Here is a 16,905-nt window from a genome sequence, read left to right as displayed (position 1 = left end):
AATAACTAAGTAGTCTTGTTTTCTATGCTGTCACTATTCCATAAACTTGTTTTGGGGCCAAAGAATATGGCACTCTAAGCAAAGTATGGGTGTACAAAGAGCTAAAATCAGTTTACTACACATTAAGTTTAGTCACATTGTGTTGCCTACTAAATCAGTTTACGTATTACCCCTGCAACGATGCTTATCTGACTTTGTTCTTATTCCAATTGATTAGCAAAGGTCATGGAAAAGAATTCAAGAGATAAAGAAAAGTTTCAAGTGACGTTCAAGAGCCTGGTGTTTTTAAATAGAATGGTCAACCTTGAAGTAGTTATAAACAAATCAGAGTAAAAGTTAAAGATGGAGAAAATCAACAACTGATTTAATATTATTATTATAACTTAATTACAGCTTTACAGTTATTTGTATGGCGAGTGGTAGCGCCAGATTGTCTACATTGAATATGAATGAAAATGGCTTTGGACGAGCTATATAAATAAAAAAAACATTTGGGAAACAAAGGTCAATTGTGCTGCCACAACCCCTGGAGCAGGAACTTTGGGAGGTGACCATCGATTGGCTGGAGAGACAGAAAGGGGCGGTCTGAATGATTTAGCGATACATGCTAAAGGCAGATATCCTGCAGTGATCAAACCCTGGCTGATCTGACAGTCCAGTGTTTGAAGTCATGCTAGGGAACTTAAAGGCTTACCCCCAGTTTTGGGTCTAATTAGCTCACTTAGGGGCCTTTATAAGACTTTGATAGGGGACTGGAAAGTAGAGACTCCCTCCCCTGAGAAGTCAGCAACTCATCAGGATAGTAGCAGCGGCAGCAGACCTGGATCCACCAAACTGACCTGCCGCCACAGCAAATCAAACCAAAGTGAAGGTAGCCGCTTTCCTGAGAATGCCACACTTAACTGACTGCAGCCACTACACGATGCAGGACGCGACCAGAGCTTCAAATGTAAGGACACCGAAATCGAAAAAGATTGAAACGGCATGGTAAAAAAGTTCATGTCGGACAGTGTTGTGTTTCATTGGGTGTAAATGCCGATCTTTGTGTACAGTAGGGTATAGAAATAAAATATATCTGAGAACTGCACAAGATTTTTAGTTAGAATCTGGTATTACATTTCCAGAATGTGACAGAACGAGTCCTGATTCTCAGCGCTGTGAATCGGACAGTTTACTCTAAGTTTGACCCATGATGGGGAAATTCTTGCGGCTATTTCCACGTGCTGATTCATGCCACCTGCTAGAACGACGCCTGCCGTGGACGCCGCTCTTAGACGTCGTTAGTCAGCGCAGTCTGACCTCACAGTCTGAGAAAAACCATCAAATCCTTCATGATTTTCTTTTTTTTTTTTACTACAGGTACACAACCACATGGAGAACTCCAAGTTCCACCTCCATCAGACCCAGCAGGTCAAGCAGTACCTGACACTCGGTTCCAAGCTGGTCTCTTCAGCAGGGCAGGGCCCGGCTGCTCCTCATCATCACACTCCCGGCCAGGCTTTGTCCACCGTGCCGATCATGAGGAACGGACACATGGTCTCGGCGAGTGACGGCAGCAACCCCAACAGCCCCATTACCTTGCTCAGTATGGCCAATCACGACGGCGAGGTGAGTGGGAAGAACGTGCATGTCCCAAGACGTTGTGAAATATATGGAACTGAAATTGAGGGAATTGACTGGAAACGAGTTGCATGCAACCAGGTTTGGTCATATCAAAACAAAACATGACTCGGCTTTTATGCTTTACACACTATTTTGTAAGACTTTTGCCTTTGGCTACTCTAAACTCTTTCTTGGATGCTGTCATCATGTAATCTAATCTAAATTGACACTGGAAACCAGTAGAAAATTCTGTCTAGGTGTCAGAGTATAGTTCTAACTAGTCATCGGAACAACCTGATGGCATTAATGATCTCCTTGTCTCTATGAAAGGCTCATCAATAACTTCAGACATGCAGTGTTTGATGAGAAAACTCTTTCAGAGGAGGGAACTGGTTTGATACAGACGTGCGCTTCTCCCGCCAAAGCCGCTCACCAATTCATGAATGGCACAAGCGGTGGAGAATGCCTGTTATTGGATTAGCCTCTGGACACTCCCGCCCCGTCCTGATGTCTATTTTGGTTTGAATGTCGAGACTTTAAAGGGTCAATCCTGGTATCGACATTGCAGGTCTCTCCATGCATACACTGACACCACTGTTTTCTTTTAGTTTCCAATGGATGAAGTTATTGACGACCTAATTAGTCTCGAATCCGGTTTCAATGATGGAGGCTTGGATTGCATGGAGTCTAACGTCATAATGCAAAACAATGTAAGTATGAGTCTATCTACACATTAACGTGTACCTGGCAGCAGACTATTGATCGTTTGAAGGTCTTTTACATTGATTTGTCCAACATTCCATGTGTTTGATAGCTTGCTTAAAGCATTCCACTTATTTTGGTATCAAGTTAAGTTCCTCAATGAATAAGTCATTTTGTTTTAAATTGAAGGGGACTTTTCCAGGTCTTTTTTTCAAATATATTTAGTCACCGGCTCGACCAGCTTGGGAAAAAGCAGACCTGTCTTAGTCTGAGGTCGGCTTAAGTCTAGAGATGAGTCAAAGTTCATTGCGGTTTAGCAAAATCTCTCACATTGCTCAAGAAGATCGACAATGCAGATCGAGTTAAAAATAGACAGACGTTTTTTGCGCCCACAGACAATATCCCAACAGAATTGGTGGTAATTGTCTTTGTAAAGGCCATTCTTTGGAAGACAAGCAACTAGACGTGGCCCCCCAAACGAGCGCTATCATTCGGATTCGCAGCCAAGACGGAATTCAAATACTCTGGGCAAAAATTTAGGACAAGGGGTCCATTTGGCAAGAGAGCAGCAGGGCAACACCTGAGCTACACAGGGAGTTTGCGGAATGGGAAGAACTCCTGAGATACAGAGGGAGTCAGATTTACTGACACAAGAGCCGTACAATGTGGTGACAGAGGTGGAGCTGGGGTGTGGGTTTCAGAGGGGTGAGGAGTCACCAAGACATTCGACTGGGTGGATGCGTGGGTTGTCCAAGGATTCCATGCTCAAATTGATCGGTTCATCCTAACAAGGGATAAAAGTGTCATGAATCACGATTATTCGCCTTGTCAACACATCCAGGAACACAGCCTGGAGCGTGATCGGAGTGATTACAACGAGAGCAGCAGAAGAAAAGTTGCAATCTTTCATTTTGATAAGCACTTTTTTTTGTCCCTTCCTCCTCCTCCTCCTCTGCTTCTCCCATATTGTTGAGATAATGAGAAGAAAAATGCACATGCAAACCAAACCCACTGCAGATATCTGGAATATCTGCTTTTACTTCTGTTTTGTTTCCCCCCCGCCCTGTCTCTTGATTTGACGTGCACCCTTATCACACTCGGCCTCGTCGACAGATTTGACACACAAGATTGGGTGCATGCATCTGGGAATGCGTGATGACTTCTGTAGCATTTTCACATAAATGCGAATTAGACACGAAGCCTGTTTTGACATCTCCCCAGTCCGTGAAAAGACGCGTTATCTCAGATCTGAAGCGCACTTTCCCGGACGAGCAGAGGTCATCGGCAAACAGTTTGCCTCTGTTCAAGCGGATGACCTAGCGAGCCTTTTCATCTGACGGGATGCTATTCTCCCGCTCCAAACACAGAGCGCATCTCTGTGTTTGGAGCGGAGGGGTTTTTGAAAATGATGGCTTTGGTGGATCAAGGCGGTTCATAAAAAGGTTGCAGTCTTGGGTTAAAGGTCAGGGTTGGCCGGAGTGCGGCTGTAGACAAACTTTATTGGTTGAGTTTTTAGCAAGGTTTATTTCCTCTGTCGCCCTTTTCTTGATGCGAAACGAGCAGTGCGGCAACAGTGCATGGCCGCGGCGCTCGGATTGCTTTGTCCTGCTGAGTGAGACGTGGATACAACAACCCCCCCCCCCCCCCCCCCCCCACTGGGAAGTGGAAGGCCAGATGCCTGGCGCGCTGGCGTCCTCCGTGAGCCTCTTGTCACTTTTGACAGTGCCAAAACAAAGCCTGCACCTCAGCTAAAAGCGACTGTTTGTGTAACAGTAACTTTAAATGCATGCGGGATGATCTGATCCTTGCTTCCTCTCTGTCCTGCCTAGGTGTCACTAAGCGGCAGCATGCTGGATATCTACGGGGCAGAACAAGGTATGAACACCCCTAATGGCGGACTGAGTCCCACATCTAACCCCACAAAGCTCACTGAAAATACGGAATACACAGGAGAACTCATACCATAGACTCTATCCAACAACTAACAACTCACCTTCAAACCAAAATCGGCCAAATGGCCTGGTGTTAAAGCACATAACAAGGAATTAGGACAAACCTGTGGGTGGGTGGACGCTAAGGGACAAGCATTACTCCGGTAGCTAAAAACGGCAACACGCTGGGTGGATTTTGTTTGTGCGAGACAAAGTATTAAGCAGATTTGCATCCAAACACTATATCGCTTGTCCCTGGTTGCGATCAGAATTTGTGCAGAAACGTGAATCCTTTTTGTCACAGTGCTAAAATAAAAACACAGGGCCCCTTTAAGACACGTCTTATTAATGTCACGCAAAAACCAAAGACGCATAATTGATTTAGGAAATAGTCCGTCACAAGAATCCTCTGCTCTCAAGATGGGCAGATGAGTAAATGGCCATCTGTTTCATAGATGAAGTGGGGGAGCGAGGACAATGGGCTGCCGCACAGAGTTTAAATGGCCTTGATTGAATCAACAGAGACAAATTGGGAAATCCAATCTCAGGTCCCCAATTATGTAATTTGCAAGAATGTGAACACAAATATGGACGCAGTGGAATTTTTGTCCCTCTCTCTGACAGATTACCGAATTTGATAAACTGTCTTAAGTAGTTGAAAAGTGATCACCAATTTCTTTTGCTGCAGACATTCTAGAGGGGGTAAATTTGGCTGCTCATTCAGTGTGTGTGTGTGTGTGTGTTTCTATTGTTGGGCTCCTCAGAACGACGCTTTTGTTTCCTCAAAAGACGCTTGGCTTTGCATTCTTGTTTGCCAGGTTTCCCCAAATTAGAACGCGTTGCTAATCGATACGTTCCTGCCTTGTTGTTGTTGTCGACAGAACACGACACCAGAGTGAACGCCAAAGAGAGGCAGAAGAAAGACAACCACAATTTAAGTAAGAGTCTCCCGCAAATTTGGAAAACCAGCCACTGCTAGCTGTTAGCTTTGCCTAATCGTCTTTTCCCGTTTCCTCTTTGCTCTTGCTTAGTCGAAAGGAGGAGGAGGTACAACATCAACTACAGGATTAAGGAGCTGGGGACACTCATACCGAAATCCAACGACCCGTAAGTTTCCAAACCCGAAGGTATTCCCGAAACAACGGCGCTCTGCTTCACCGTTTGCCGCCGTTGTTTTTTCGCAGTTGATATTCACGAGATTCCGTAGTTTTTTTTAATATGCCATTTGTTCCCTCCTCAGCGACATGCGCTGGAACAAAGGCACCATCCTGAAGGCCTCCGTGGATTACATCAGGTGGCTGCAGAAGGAGCAGCAGCATTCCCGTGAGCTGGAGAACCGCCAGAAGAAGCTGGAGCAAGCCAACAGGAGACTCCTGCTGAGGATCCAGGTAATGAAACAGGAAACCCGATTCATTACAATTAACCTAAAAGAGTTCACGAGGAGCTTTCATTTACAAATGCTAATTAAGCTCCTCCCTAGTCAACACCTTATTGGCCAGTCGACCCATCAATGTCTTTGCGTTTCAAGACTTTTTCTCATTATTGATTGATTTGATAAACAGACAAAGGGTCAATCCCAAATCCTACCTGATCTAATCATCATCTTCCATCTGGTACCTCCCACCTTGGAGTGTTTCCATGCCCCTCCCACTGCTTACAGGACTAACATGGATCTCCAACACTTGGTTTGTCTTCCAGGAGCTTGAGATCCAGGCTCGAGCCCATGGCCTCCCAAACATGGCTGCCGCTTTAGGAACAGTAGAACTTTCCTCCCATCTTCTCAAACAACAGCAACAGCAGTCGTCCCCCCAGGCCCAGCCGCCCAAGCAGCCGCCCCTTTACCAGGAGGACCCCAACTGCGAATACCTCCAGAGGATAATGGCGGCCGGAGTCCCGTCCATCCCCGCCGCCGGCGGGCCCCAGGATCACCACGTCTCCGGCGACGACAGCTGCGCCACGTTCTCCGACCCGCTGTCCCACTTCACAGATTTCTTCAGCTCCACGCTCAAAGAAGAGCATCGGCTGGATGAGATCCTGATGGACGACCCGCTCTCACCCTTCGGCGCCGACCCGCTCCTCTCGGCGGGTTCACCCGGAGCCGTGTCCAAGGACAGCAGCTTCAGCTCAGCGGAGGGCGACGACCTATAAGGGTGTTGAGACTGCTCGCGACAGCTCGGTGGGTTAAAGGTCGGTCAGAGAGCCGATGAAGGACCGACGGCGCTGGATGCTCGACAATAGAACGCTCACAGGTCTGCAGGTAATTTAAATGACAGCAAACACACCTGTCGACGCCTTAAAGCGCCACCTGTAAAGACGTCAGAGTCCAAACGGCCCAAATCTGAGCGGGATCCTGCTCCTCCGTATGCTCTTTTTTTATTTGAACTTTTATTTTTGCTCCTCTGCCTCCCGGACAGAGCAGAAACAGACTCGCAAAACCAAAAAAACCAAAAGGGAGATTTAGCAGACTTCAAGTCCATCATGTAAATAACTGTCTGCTGTTTTTTTGTTCTACACTGTACACCGTAACATATGCAATAATAATCACTCAAAAACTGTCCTTCATTTGATGAAAACACTGCCACTGCTACAACAGAAGGGTTTTCAACGGTTGGTGTGTGGATGTGCCTTTTTTCTATGCGATACATGAACATGTAACTCATGTCTAACATGTCCTGTCTGCGTCTTACTGTGTGATTGTATATTTATATCTTGTAATCCATGTATTCATAATATATATTGTTATTATTATCTAACATGTTAACTTTTCTATTCTCTGCAGGGGACATAAATATATAATAAACCCCTTTTTTTCAATATACCTGATTTTAGCTTCTTTTTCTCGAGTGACGGAGGATTTATTCAGGCGCCGAAATTGCTAATTCATCTCCAGTGATCAATGCGAATGATAAAGAGAATGCAAAATGCTCTTCCCGGAATACAGCAGGGCTCAAAAGGGGAACAAAGGATGGAGCGTTTCACGGTGAAGGTGAAGGACTAGCTCATCTGATTGGGAATGAACGGCAGAACGGGGAGGAAGAAAGAGGAGGGAAATTGGAAAATAAATACAAGCAGAAGAGGATTAATAATTCTGATGAGCCTCCTGCGAGCTGATGAGTCCTCGAGGATGAATAATGGCGAGGGATGAAGAGCCGTTAGCTGGAGGCTAAAAAAGAAAGGTTTCCTTTGAGGTAACCCGGGTGAACAGAGTCGCCCTTTCCTGCAGTCCAAAGAATGAATTCAAGTTCGCCAAGAAAACTTTGTTTGTAATAAAATAAAATAAAACCCTGCCTCATTATGAGCGTATCTCTTAGAAACGGACTTTTGTGTAGTTGTATCGTTAAAAATCATTGACGCGTGGCTTTTTTATGTTGATGCCTCGCATTAATAATACAAGAAACATACTAATCAATGGCATCAATTCGATTCCTCATCAAATTCTACCCAAATGAATGTTAGAAAGGTTCAAACGCACGTTTCTCTGTGAGGAAATCAAAAACTACTCCAAGTACAAAGCGGCGTGAGATGTTTAAGGGTAATTGGCCAAAGCAGTTATGGAAGGTAAATATAGATTTTCATCAACAACAAAAAACACGAAAGGCATCCAAGGAAAAGTCAGCAGGACTGGAATTAATATTATTTTACATTTGTAATGATATTTCTCTCTTTTCTTATCATCAAATGTTGGGAAATGACACAACTCCAATTAGTGTAGGGAAGAAATACATTTGCTTTAACTTTCAGGTTCGGGAGGAAGCACGGCCGTCGATCTATTACAAGGAGAGGGTCTAACCCCCCCCCCCCCCCCCCCCCCCCCCGATGTCAAAGTGTCATGGTAGCCTCAAACGCCGCTGTGTGGCTGGGTGAATACAGCCGGTCTGAAAATGTTCCAGATTCAGATAACTCTATTTTAAAGGCACATTTGAACGCTTCCCAACCTGAGACAGGGTCAGATTTGACTTCCTAATTGATTGATTTCTCAATCATCACAGATAAAGTTCCAAGGCCCGCAAATTCAAAAGGAAACATGGTCGCATTAGGCCACGGTGACGCCAGAACAAGTGACTTTTTATTCGGAACGTCACAGTTAATCAACCCATTGAGCTCTGGAACTCAACGGACTGGGAAAAGGGCGCAGGCTTCCCATCAGCCCGTCGCGCTAGAGACATTAGCAGCATTCGTAAAAACCAATTTGAGAAAGTTTGTCATCTTTGAAGCCCAACCTTCATTTCTTACCTCTGCTCTTGAACTAATCCTCTTTATTATAAAAAAGAAGTCTAGTAACATCATGTAAAAAACAACCCCTCTTACAAAGTAAAATTATTCCTTCTTGGAGAATTACTGTACCTCACCCCCAGGATGGAAGGGCTGCTGCAGTGTCGCATTTACAACAGCAGGTGGCAGGAGTGAGCTGTCAGCGCACTGTGCAGCAAAGAGCAGCCCCCCCCCCCCCAAGGTGGGAGGAAGAGCACAGGTGGTGGATTATTTTGAAGAAGACAATCAAAAGGAGCCTCAGATGGTAAACAATGCTCCCACGTATGGAATGCATCCACCTATACTTCCAGGTATAAAGTGACAATTCTAAAGAAGGCGAGTGACGTCGTGAACCTCGCAGCGGAGTCGTTCTGTCACCAAAACAACGTCGTCAGACCTCCTGCCACCCCCCCCCCCCCCCCCCCCCCCCCCCCCCCCGACGCCGACGCCACCGCCGAGCAGGAGAAGCTGTCACCTGCGCGGATGCCACAGCTGCCAGCGAGCTACAAGGCGCTCACCTGTCGAGGCTGCCATTGGCAACTCTTAATCACCTCCAGCTGAGGAGGAGACTCATTTCGGTGCACGGCACAAGCACACACACAAACAAGCCTAATCAAATGCGCTTGTGCGCAAACACAAACGCGCACAGGTAGGCCAAAACGCACGCGCGCACAGGTGTGTGTATCTCCACGCAACTCTGAGGAAGCTGAGAGAGAGAGAGAGAGAGAGAGAGAGAGAGAGAGAGAGGGGGGGGATCACTTAAAAGCCCTCATCAGGTTCTGGACTGTGACAAGACTTGTGCACAAATTAGGTGAAATTTGAGTGGGAATAACAATCCGACAGCCGGCAGTGAAGCGCCAAACATCAGGTGTCAGAGCTATTTTCAGCTGTGACTCTGAGCTGTGTGACAAACAATACAGCATGCAGCTTCTCAATCAGTCAGCGTGTCTGCTGGGGGGGCGGGGGGGGGGGGGGGGGGAACTAGGCCCGGGGCGAGCTTTCTGCCTCCAGGAGGAAAAAAGAGAGAGAGAAAAGGATCTGAGGTTAAGTTCAGGGTGAAACTAGAAAACTTAGCCCAAATTTGAGCAATCAATATCGTCTTTCTGCTGCTTTACCGCCATCCATCCATCCATCCATCCATCCATCAGCCAGTGGCCGACGAGCGCCTACCTCTCCAGCAAATGCCCCACATGCATTAATGAGGGGATGAGAAGCAAAAAAAGTAAAGTAAAGAGAAGTGGCCGGGGTTTCTTGAGATGCTATAAAATTAATGCGCTTTCCAGAGTCTTTATGGATCGAGCCAGATGCCAAATACATACATAACTTCAAACAAATTGACTTCCAATTATCGGTGCGCAGCACCACTTCCAGATGTGCAACAGATGGGGCCGGGGCGGCTGGAGGTGTCCCCGGCCCCCGTGCTTTGTGTTATTTTGCAGTAAAACTGCAGCTCAGTCGTGTGTGTTTTAAATCAACCGAGGGTTGTGGGCTGGAGGTGAAGGGAAGGACAGTGGGGGGGGAGACTTGGGGGGGGGGGGGGGGTAACAGAGAAGAAATGAAAGCACATCATTAGAAAAAATGTAAATCCGCACAGCACCAGATAGTGGAGCTCCATATGTAGTATTAATACACGCTGATATTATGTAAAGGCAGATGAGATGCTGGAGCTCGTATCACCGAGGTGGGGGCCTCAGAAATGTAAATGTTAATGTGATCTCTGCTGTATCTCGCAGTGCCGGGATTAAACGGTAAGAAGGAACAATTGTGGGACTCTGCTTTTTTTTTTTTGTGCATCTGTTAATACCTTACAATATCCTATTATATATATAATAATATATATGATTAGAAGATACGCAGCTTCATAAACTGGAAGGTTTTACTGTCGCCGTAAGAAGAGCAGCACTTTGTTCGATTGTTCATGAAGTCTCCTCCTGGAAAACTCTCGATAATTTGATTAGCCGCTGTTAAAGCCACATAAAGGTAGCACGGACTTTCTGCTGGTCGCAGACGGACGCTAATGAATGCTCCACTCGCGGTACGGTGTCCTGGGAGGGTCATGGCTCTGATCACATTAGAGTCAGGAGTCAAGAGGCAATGTGTTTTTTTAAAAATTTTATTCCCAGAGCTCATACTGGAGGAGTCCACCAAGGCCCTATCCCGGTCCCACGCCCCCTCTGATCCCGGGGGCCGCCGTATCTCAGTCTGCATATTCAAATCCGGCAGGGAACAGGGACCGCTTTTTGCCCGGCCATCGTAATTCTGTGCCGCCTGTAATTCCCTTTGTTCTGTCGGGGCGTATGCTAATCCCACGCCACTCGAGCACACGCACCTTAACCTTGTGGTGACCTTGGAATGATCGATGGAACCGATAGCCACTACCGCAGCACCGGAACCCCCCCCCCCCCACAGTGGTGCCTGGATGAACTAAAAATGAAGGCATTTAAAAAAAAAATGTCTTGCAGGGGCAGCTGGGTGAAAGTCAGATTTAGGCTCGGGGTAGCAGGGTGAGGAAGGAAGGTGTCGGGGGAGGACATCAAGATGATCATCATTAGCCGGGGAAGATAATTGGTGCTGCACGGGCGCCTTCATTTCAGCTCTGACGGGCGTCTCGCCTGCATTATTCATTCATATGTCCTCTCTCTCTCTCCCCCCCTTTCTGTACACTCTCTACCTCTCTCGACCCGGGCCAGGCGCTGGGCTCTGGTATCCAGACTCATCTATTATAGATGGGTAATTGTTTATTAAATGCAGGCCTGACCCTATTATGCCTATTACCCATGTGCTGCACACCAAGCATGGCTTTGCAACTGTGCTTCCTCCATACTCCAGAAGATCTGACAATCCCCCCCGTCGAGGACGCGAGGCCGCTTTGGCACGAGCGAGTGTCAGCCGAGGAGGACGAAAAGGGGAGGGGGAAAAATAGGTCCTGATAGGGGAAGAGGAGGAAGATGAAAAATGTGTGGCTAGAGAGGTATCTCTCCTTTTCCTCCGAGGCGAAGACAAAGAGCGAGCTAAGAAAGACGCTTTGCCTCTCTCATTACACGGACTCCTAATCTACCTTTGCCCCGTCCTGGGCAATCCCTGCTCCGGGCGTCTGGAGGCTAAAGCTTCCAACCGGGGCGAGTTCGTCCAGAGCGGATTCATTAGCTTAGATAGCAATGCCAACGAGGCGGCCCGGAATGTCACTATAAAAATACTCCCACAACAAGAAGTCAGAGCTGGACCGAACCGCCACTAGAGGTCAGTGTTGTCACAGAGTTCAGAGGCTGCCGCCCTGAGACACAGGCGCTCAGGAGGGACTGGTGAAGCCAGTCAGGTACTGGAGAGTGAATTGCAATGAAACGATCAAGTTCAGTTAATTACTCGGTGGCTTCGGCAAATCAGCCCGACTTATATAAAAAAAACACATTATTTCAGCAACAGCGGCAGATTCTCCGGGAAGATATTTGTAACTTAAACTAGTATATGTAAAGCAGGAACAGGTTAATGGATTAAATCTAATATGTGAGGTACGGTGACAAAAAAAGCGAGGAAGAAGAAGCGCTATTAGAAATGACGGCCCTCGGGGAGAAGCACGCAGGGCCAAGCTGAAGCCGTGCACAGATGTTCGGAGGCAGCAGGAGGTGGCGGTGATATGTCACCGTTAAAAGTACGGATATCACTTCTGTATCACTTTGTGAAGACAGTTGTGTTAAGCACCGACTTCCTGTTCGGGAAAACAATTCGCGCTGTTCTCCTGCAAGACAGCGCGGAGGGGAAAGCGGGAAAAGAGCGCACGGGGTCGTACGCGCCGCTGCGTTGCGGTTTGCTGCAAGATGATCTTCGTGGCTGGGTTCAGGGCCGTGAAGGTGGGGTGTTAATTAGTGGGTCGTCAGGAGTGGGTGCGTGGGTTACAACGTGGGCCGGGAGGGGCGGCTGCATCTCCTGATGATCAAAAGAGTTTTAATGTTAAAAAAAAAAAGGATTTTAAAAGAAATAAGTGGAATAATTATTGTAACTATTGTAATTGTTTTTAAAAACAAGCATCTCGTATGCTAAAAATATACAGGAAATTCTGTAATTTACCGGAGAAATAGTTACAAATGACAGAGGAAGAAATATGAAAGATTATGTAGTCATAATAATAATAATAATAATAATAATAATGACGTTGTGACAGAAAGAGGCAGCCATGATGAATTCCAGTGACGCTGTTGAGTTGATTAAAGGAGTGAGAGGAGAGAGGGAGGAGTCAAGCCTCCCCTCTTCCCAAAGCTTATTTATTCCTCCGGCATCCAGCCCTCTGATTAGGAGCCGCAGACGCTCCTAACACACCCCCCCCCCCCCCCCCACCACCACCACCACCACCACCCCCCACCCGTGAGTTCCAACGGTCTTATCTGTTGTCCTCGTGCTCTGTAAATAATACCGAGGCTGTCAGCGGCCCAGAACGCATCGCCCGACGTAGCCGGCGCTACATTAGGATTATCCACGTCGGATGAAGTCTTGTCACCGAGCAGGGAGGGAGTGGGGGTGGGGGGGCAGTTTAAGGGATCCTCCGCCCCGAGTGGGAGAAAAAGAATGTAATTAAAGAGAGATGAGAGCAGGAAGGAGGTGTAGTTCGGCTGGGACGCTCACACACACACAAACACTCTTCACTTTTACTCCAAATGCAAATGCCTCTTTGTTAGTTGTCATGCCTTTTAATACCCAGAGACAGACAAATACCTTCTTTTTTTCATCCCCCCCCACATTATGGAATTTTGTCATGTTCAGTTGCAGCTGTCATCGCTAGAACAGTGTGCGCTAATGTGTGTAATCTGCTTTGCAACACATCAATTATGATGGATTTTGCTCCGTAGGCAACCTGTTTAGTAAATAATGATCCGCTTTCGTGCGGCGGTCGCGCTTCGGCTTGCGCGAGGATCGAGCCAGGTAGATCAAAAAACACGTTTGTGTTGCGAGGCTGGAATTCAATCACGCCTGCGTCACGGAGAAACTGAAACCACTCAGCCCATATGCACAAACTATAAATACCATCAGAGGCCTGTGGAAGCGTTTCCAGAGCCGCCTCGGCTGACAAAGAGGCGGGGGGGGGGGGGGCAAATATCTAGATCTTACAACGTGTCAAACTAATTCTCTTCCTTGCAAATCAGTTCCACGGCGTCCTGCCGTTTTACTTCTTGTCAGGATCATCTGCCCCCCCCCCCCCCCCCCCGACCTTCCTGAACTCTTCTTCACGGATCAATTCCCAGCCCGTCCCTCGCATCTCTAAATCGCTCTTTCACTCTGAATGAAATGATTTCCATCCCTAACTTTTATTTCTTCTTTTTCATCCCTGTCCTGGTTTGTTCTCCTTCATAGACTCAGAGGACATTGTGAATAGGGGTTGTTGTTGGGGGGGGGGGGGGGGGGGGGGGGGCATCCCGTGACCTACATATTAAAGGAAAATGGCTTTTTTTTTCCATGAAGAAGTGGACAAACTCCAAGAACCCTGTGCAGCTCACATGGAGATCGCTGTCAGATCCCCGCCACTCTGCACTTCCATCATTCCTGTAACTCCGTTCACCTGGAGGCATGGAGGCAGGTAACAGACAGGGGGGGCGGGGGGGGGGCTTCCCCTCCTAGATGAACACATTCTTCCATGTCAGCATAAAACCCTTAGCTGCACTGGGACCCACTAACAGACGCTGCTTTGTGGATGGGTTTTTCTTTTGTGCGTGTGTGTGTGTGTGTGTGTGTGTGTGTCTGCACTCCACTGTTGGAGTAAAAAAAAAGAAAAAGAAAAAAGAACACAGAGATTTTGGTGGCTTAATCTCAGATTGGGACAGACACCACTGGATATTCTATTTACTCCACGCAAGCTGCTCCCCAACGTCCCATAAAAGCCCCCGCCTCTGAACTAAGCTGGTCAGGGTTAAAGCTCCCCAGCGACGGGAGACTGAGTACCTGCCCGGAGTGTGTGCGTGTAGGTGTGTGTCTGTCTACGTGCCCCCCCCCCCCCCCCCCCCCGCCGCCCCGTCCCTCAGATGTAATGGCTTTATTTATGAAGTGGCACCAGCAGTAACAGGCAGGCGATAAAGGAGGAGATAGCGAAGCCTCACGCCACGCCGTGGCCCGGAGCCATGCTGTCCTCGCGGCTTTTCAAAGATTGATGCTATTTGACATTTGTGCGCTCGCCACGAGAGCGAGGAGACGAGGGACGGGGTAAATATTGATGCTCAAGAGGAGCGGAGGCGATAATTCACCCGCCAAAATGAATTTGTTTACCGCAACTTGCCTTCCGAAGCGGCATTCCAAATGATGCTCATTAAAGAAAAATTATTTCAGGCAAAAATAATATTTCCCCGCTGAAATAACGATCTATTCACGATGTTAATATAAAGTTACGTGTTTTCTTTCCTCGAGACAGCACTCGGCTAATGTTTGAGCTAATCAAACCCGCCAAAATAAGATGCGAAAAGACTCCCGCGTAGTATAAAATGCACTACGATTAACAATTGCAAAATTAACGCATCGGTGTTTCGACGTCACTGATTGGCGAGAAAATACACAACATTGTAGAAAGTAATCAATAATGCAGAAATCAATTGTGTTATTCGGTGGCTCTGACTGGGTGTGATAGAAACCTGCTGTTTCTCATGAAGAACTTTCAGAGACCCTCAGCTGCACCTGGGGTTGTTCACACACACACACACACGCACACACACACACGCACACACACACACACACACACTAGAAACACAAAATGAGGACATTTCCTCAGTATTCCCGCCGGCCAACGAGCCCAGCAGGTTTCCTTGAGATGCAGAAACCTGTTGGAACACAGAACTCATTGAAACTCTTCTGCCTCGCCTCTTCATCTCTTCACCTCTTCCTCTGAACCTCCCCCCCCCCCCCCCCCCCCCCCCCCCCCCCGCTTGCCATACTTAAAAGTTTTAGCGTTAACCTCCTCGCCCCGCGACGTCTGTCTAAACGCACCTGCGCCGGATAAACCTGTCATTAAAATGAACATATGACTCGCCGCTAAACGTTGAGCATTGATTGTGTTTTTCTTTCTCCTGCCATGCGGGAGAGAACCGCCGGAGAACCGTTCTCTAGGGCGTCGTTTCCGCGGTTGTTTACCGGAATCTCTGATATGATTTAGCGTTTCTTTCAGACCCAACGCCACCAACTTGATGGCGTCTGAACAAAAACAGCGATGCATTCGCTTGTGCAATAAAAGCGTGGTTTTAATGTAAACCGAATGCCTCGGAGTGAACTGAGCATGCGCCGCCGAGCGGGTTTCAGCGCCGAAGCTGCCAACCAACCCAGCGAGCGGGATCGGCGAAGACAGGAACAGGACGGGGAGGTGAAGACGCTCTCTGAGGCTAAATATAGCGTCTGGGTTTTGTCTCGTTTCCTTTCATCTCATTTTTCAGTCTGATATGAAGACAAAGAAGGAACTTATCGTGGCTAACTTTACAGCGAAGACAGCCGAGGACGATCCCCTCAGACGCGTCATCTCAGCAAGCTGCTCGTTTGTTCGCAGAGACGTTACTCTCGCCGTGTCACGCCGAGGTCGCGTCTTATTTTGCCAGGTGGACGGGGGGACGGGGGGACGGGCTTTCCCGGCCTCCGTCCCGCTGTCTGATTTGATCCGGAGCAGCTGGTGGGACGCAGTGCCCGTTTAGTCTGAGAAGTCAACTCGTGAAAACAAACACCTCGTTCGCGCTGTTGCTCGCCGCCGGCCGGCGCATCTGCCAGCTAATGTGAGCGACGTATCAGCCTCCATCTAGGCCAGGAAATAAACACAACAGACGGGTATCATTATTCCCTAGTGAAGATGATACGGCTGGTTTATAAAGCCCGCCTGCGCCGGCGATGGTTTGGACATGTCCAGAGGAGAGACGGGGAACAGGGCTAGAGGACGACCCAGGAGAAGATACGTGGACGTAGTGAGGGAGGACATGAGAGCGGCTGGCGTTGGGGAGGACGATGCAAAGGACAGGGTGAAGTGGAGACGGTTGGGTTGCTGCGGCGACCCCGGACGGGAGAAGCCGAAAGGACAGCATCATCAAATATAAATGCAAAAAGTAGTGGGCCTGCTGAGTAGAAAAGGGCGTGGCAGCATTTTGGTGTTGATGGAGGGAAACTGGGACTGGAGGCTCGGAGACACGCCGCTGCTAAAGAATGACGTCTGGGAGAAAGAGAGACAAGATGAAGGGATGATGGCGTGCGAGCAAAGCGACCTGGATGTGCTTGAGAAGGTGAAAGGGAGGCCAGGCTGTTTTCTTAGTTTGGCTTTTTGTTTTATTTGGCGCACCTGCCTGGCGGACGCAGCCTCGCACAGAACGGCCTGAAACTTAATTGCATCAGCTGTACGAGCCAAAGTAAATGTCACTCCCCCCCGATGGAAGCAGCAACACCTCCTCGCCTTTCGCTTTCCCCTCCTCGGGCA

General features: G+C 48.0%; 1 protein-coding gene across 1 annotated transcript; it reads left to right on the top strand.

Moving 5' to 3' along the window:
• The first annotated feature begins 889 nt into the window (after positions 1-889).
• tfec (transcription factor EC) lies at positions 890-6,383 on the top strand. Its single transcript, XM_068755337.1, has 8 exons — positions 890-949; positions 1,360-1,608; positions 2,211-2,312; positions 4,134-4,179; positions 5,117-5,173; positions 5,267-5,342; positions 5,476-5,623; positions 5,934-6,383. Exons 1-8 carry the CDS (start codon positions 890-892, stop codon positions 6,381-6,383), a joined length of 1,188 nt encoding a protein of 395 aa, XP_068611438.1.
• Positions 6,384-16,905: the final 10,522 nt, after the last annotated feature.

The sequence above is a fragment of the Brachionichthys hirsutus genome, chromosome 22 (assembly GCF_040956055.1).
Source record: "Brachionichthys hirsutus isolate HB-005 chromosome 22, CSIRO-AGI_Bhir_v1, whole genome shotgun sequence".
In the NCBI taxonomy this organism is placed as follows: Eukaryota; Metazoa; Chordata; class Actinopteri; order Lophiiformes; family Brachionichthyidae; genus Brachionichthys; species Brachionichthys hirsutus.
Note: the sequence above shows the minus strand (reverse complement) of the source record. Positions and strands in the feature narration are given on the sequence as shown.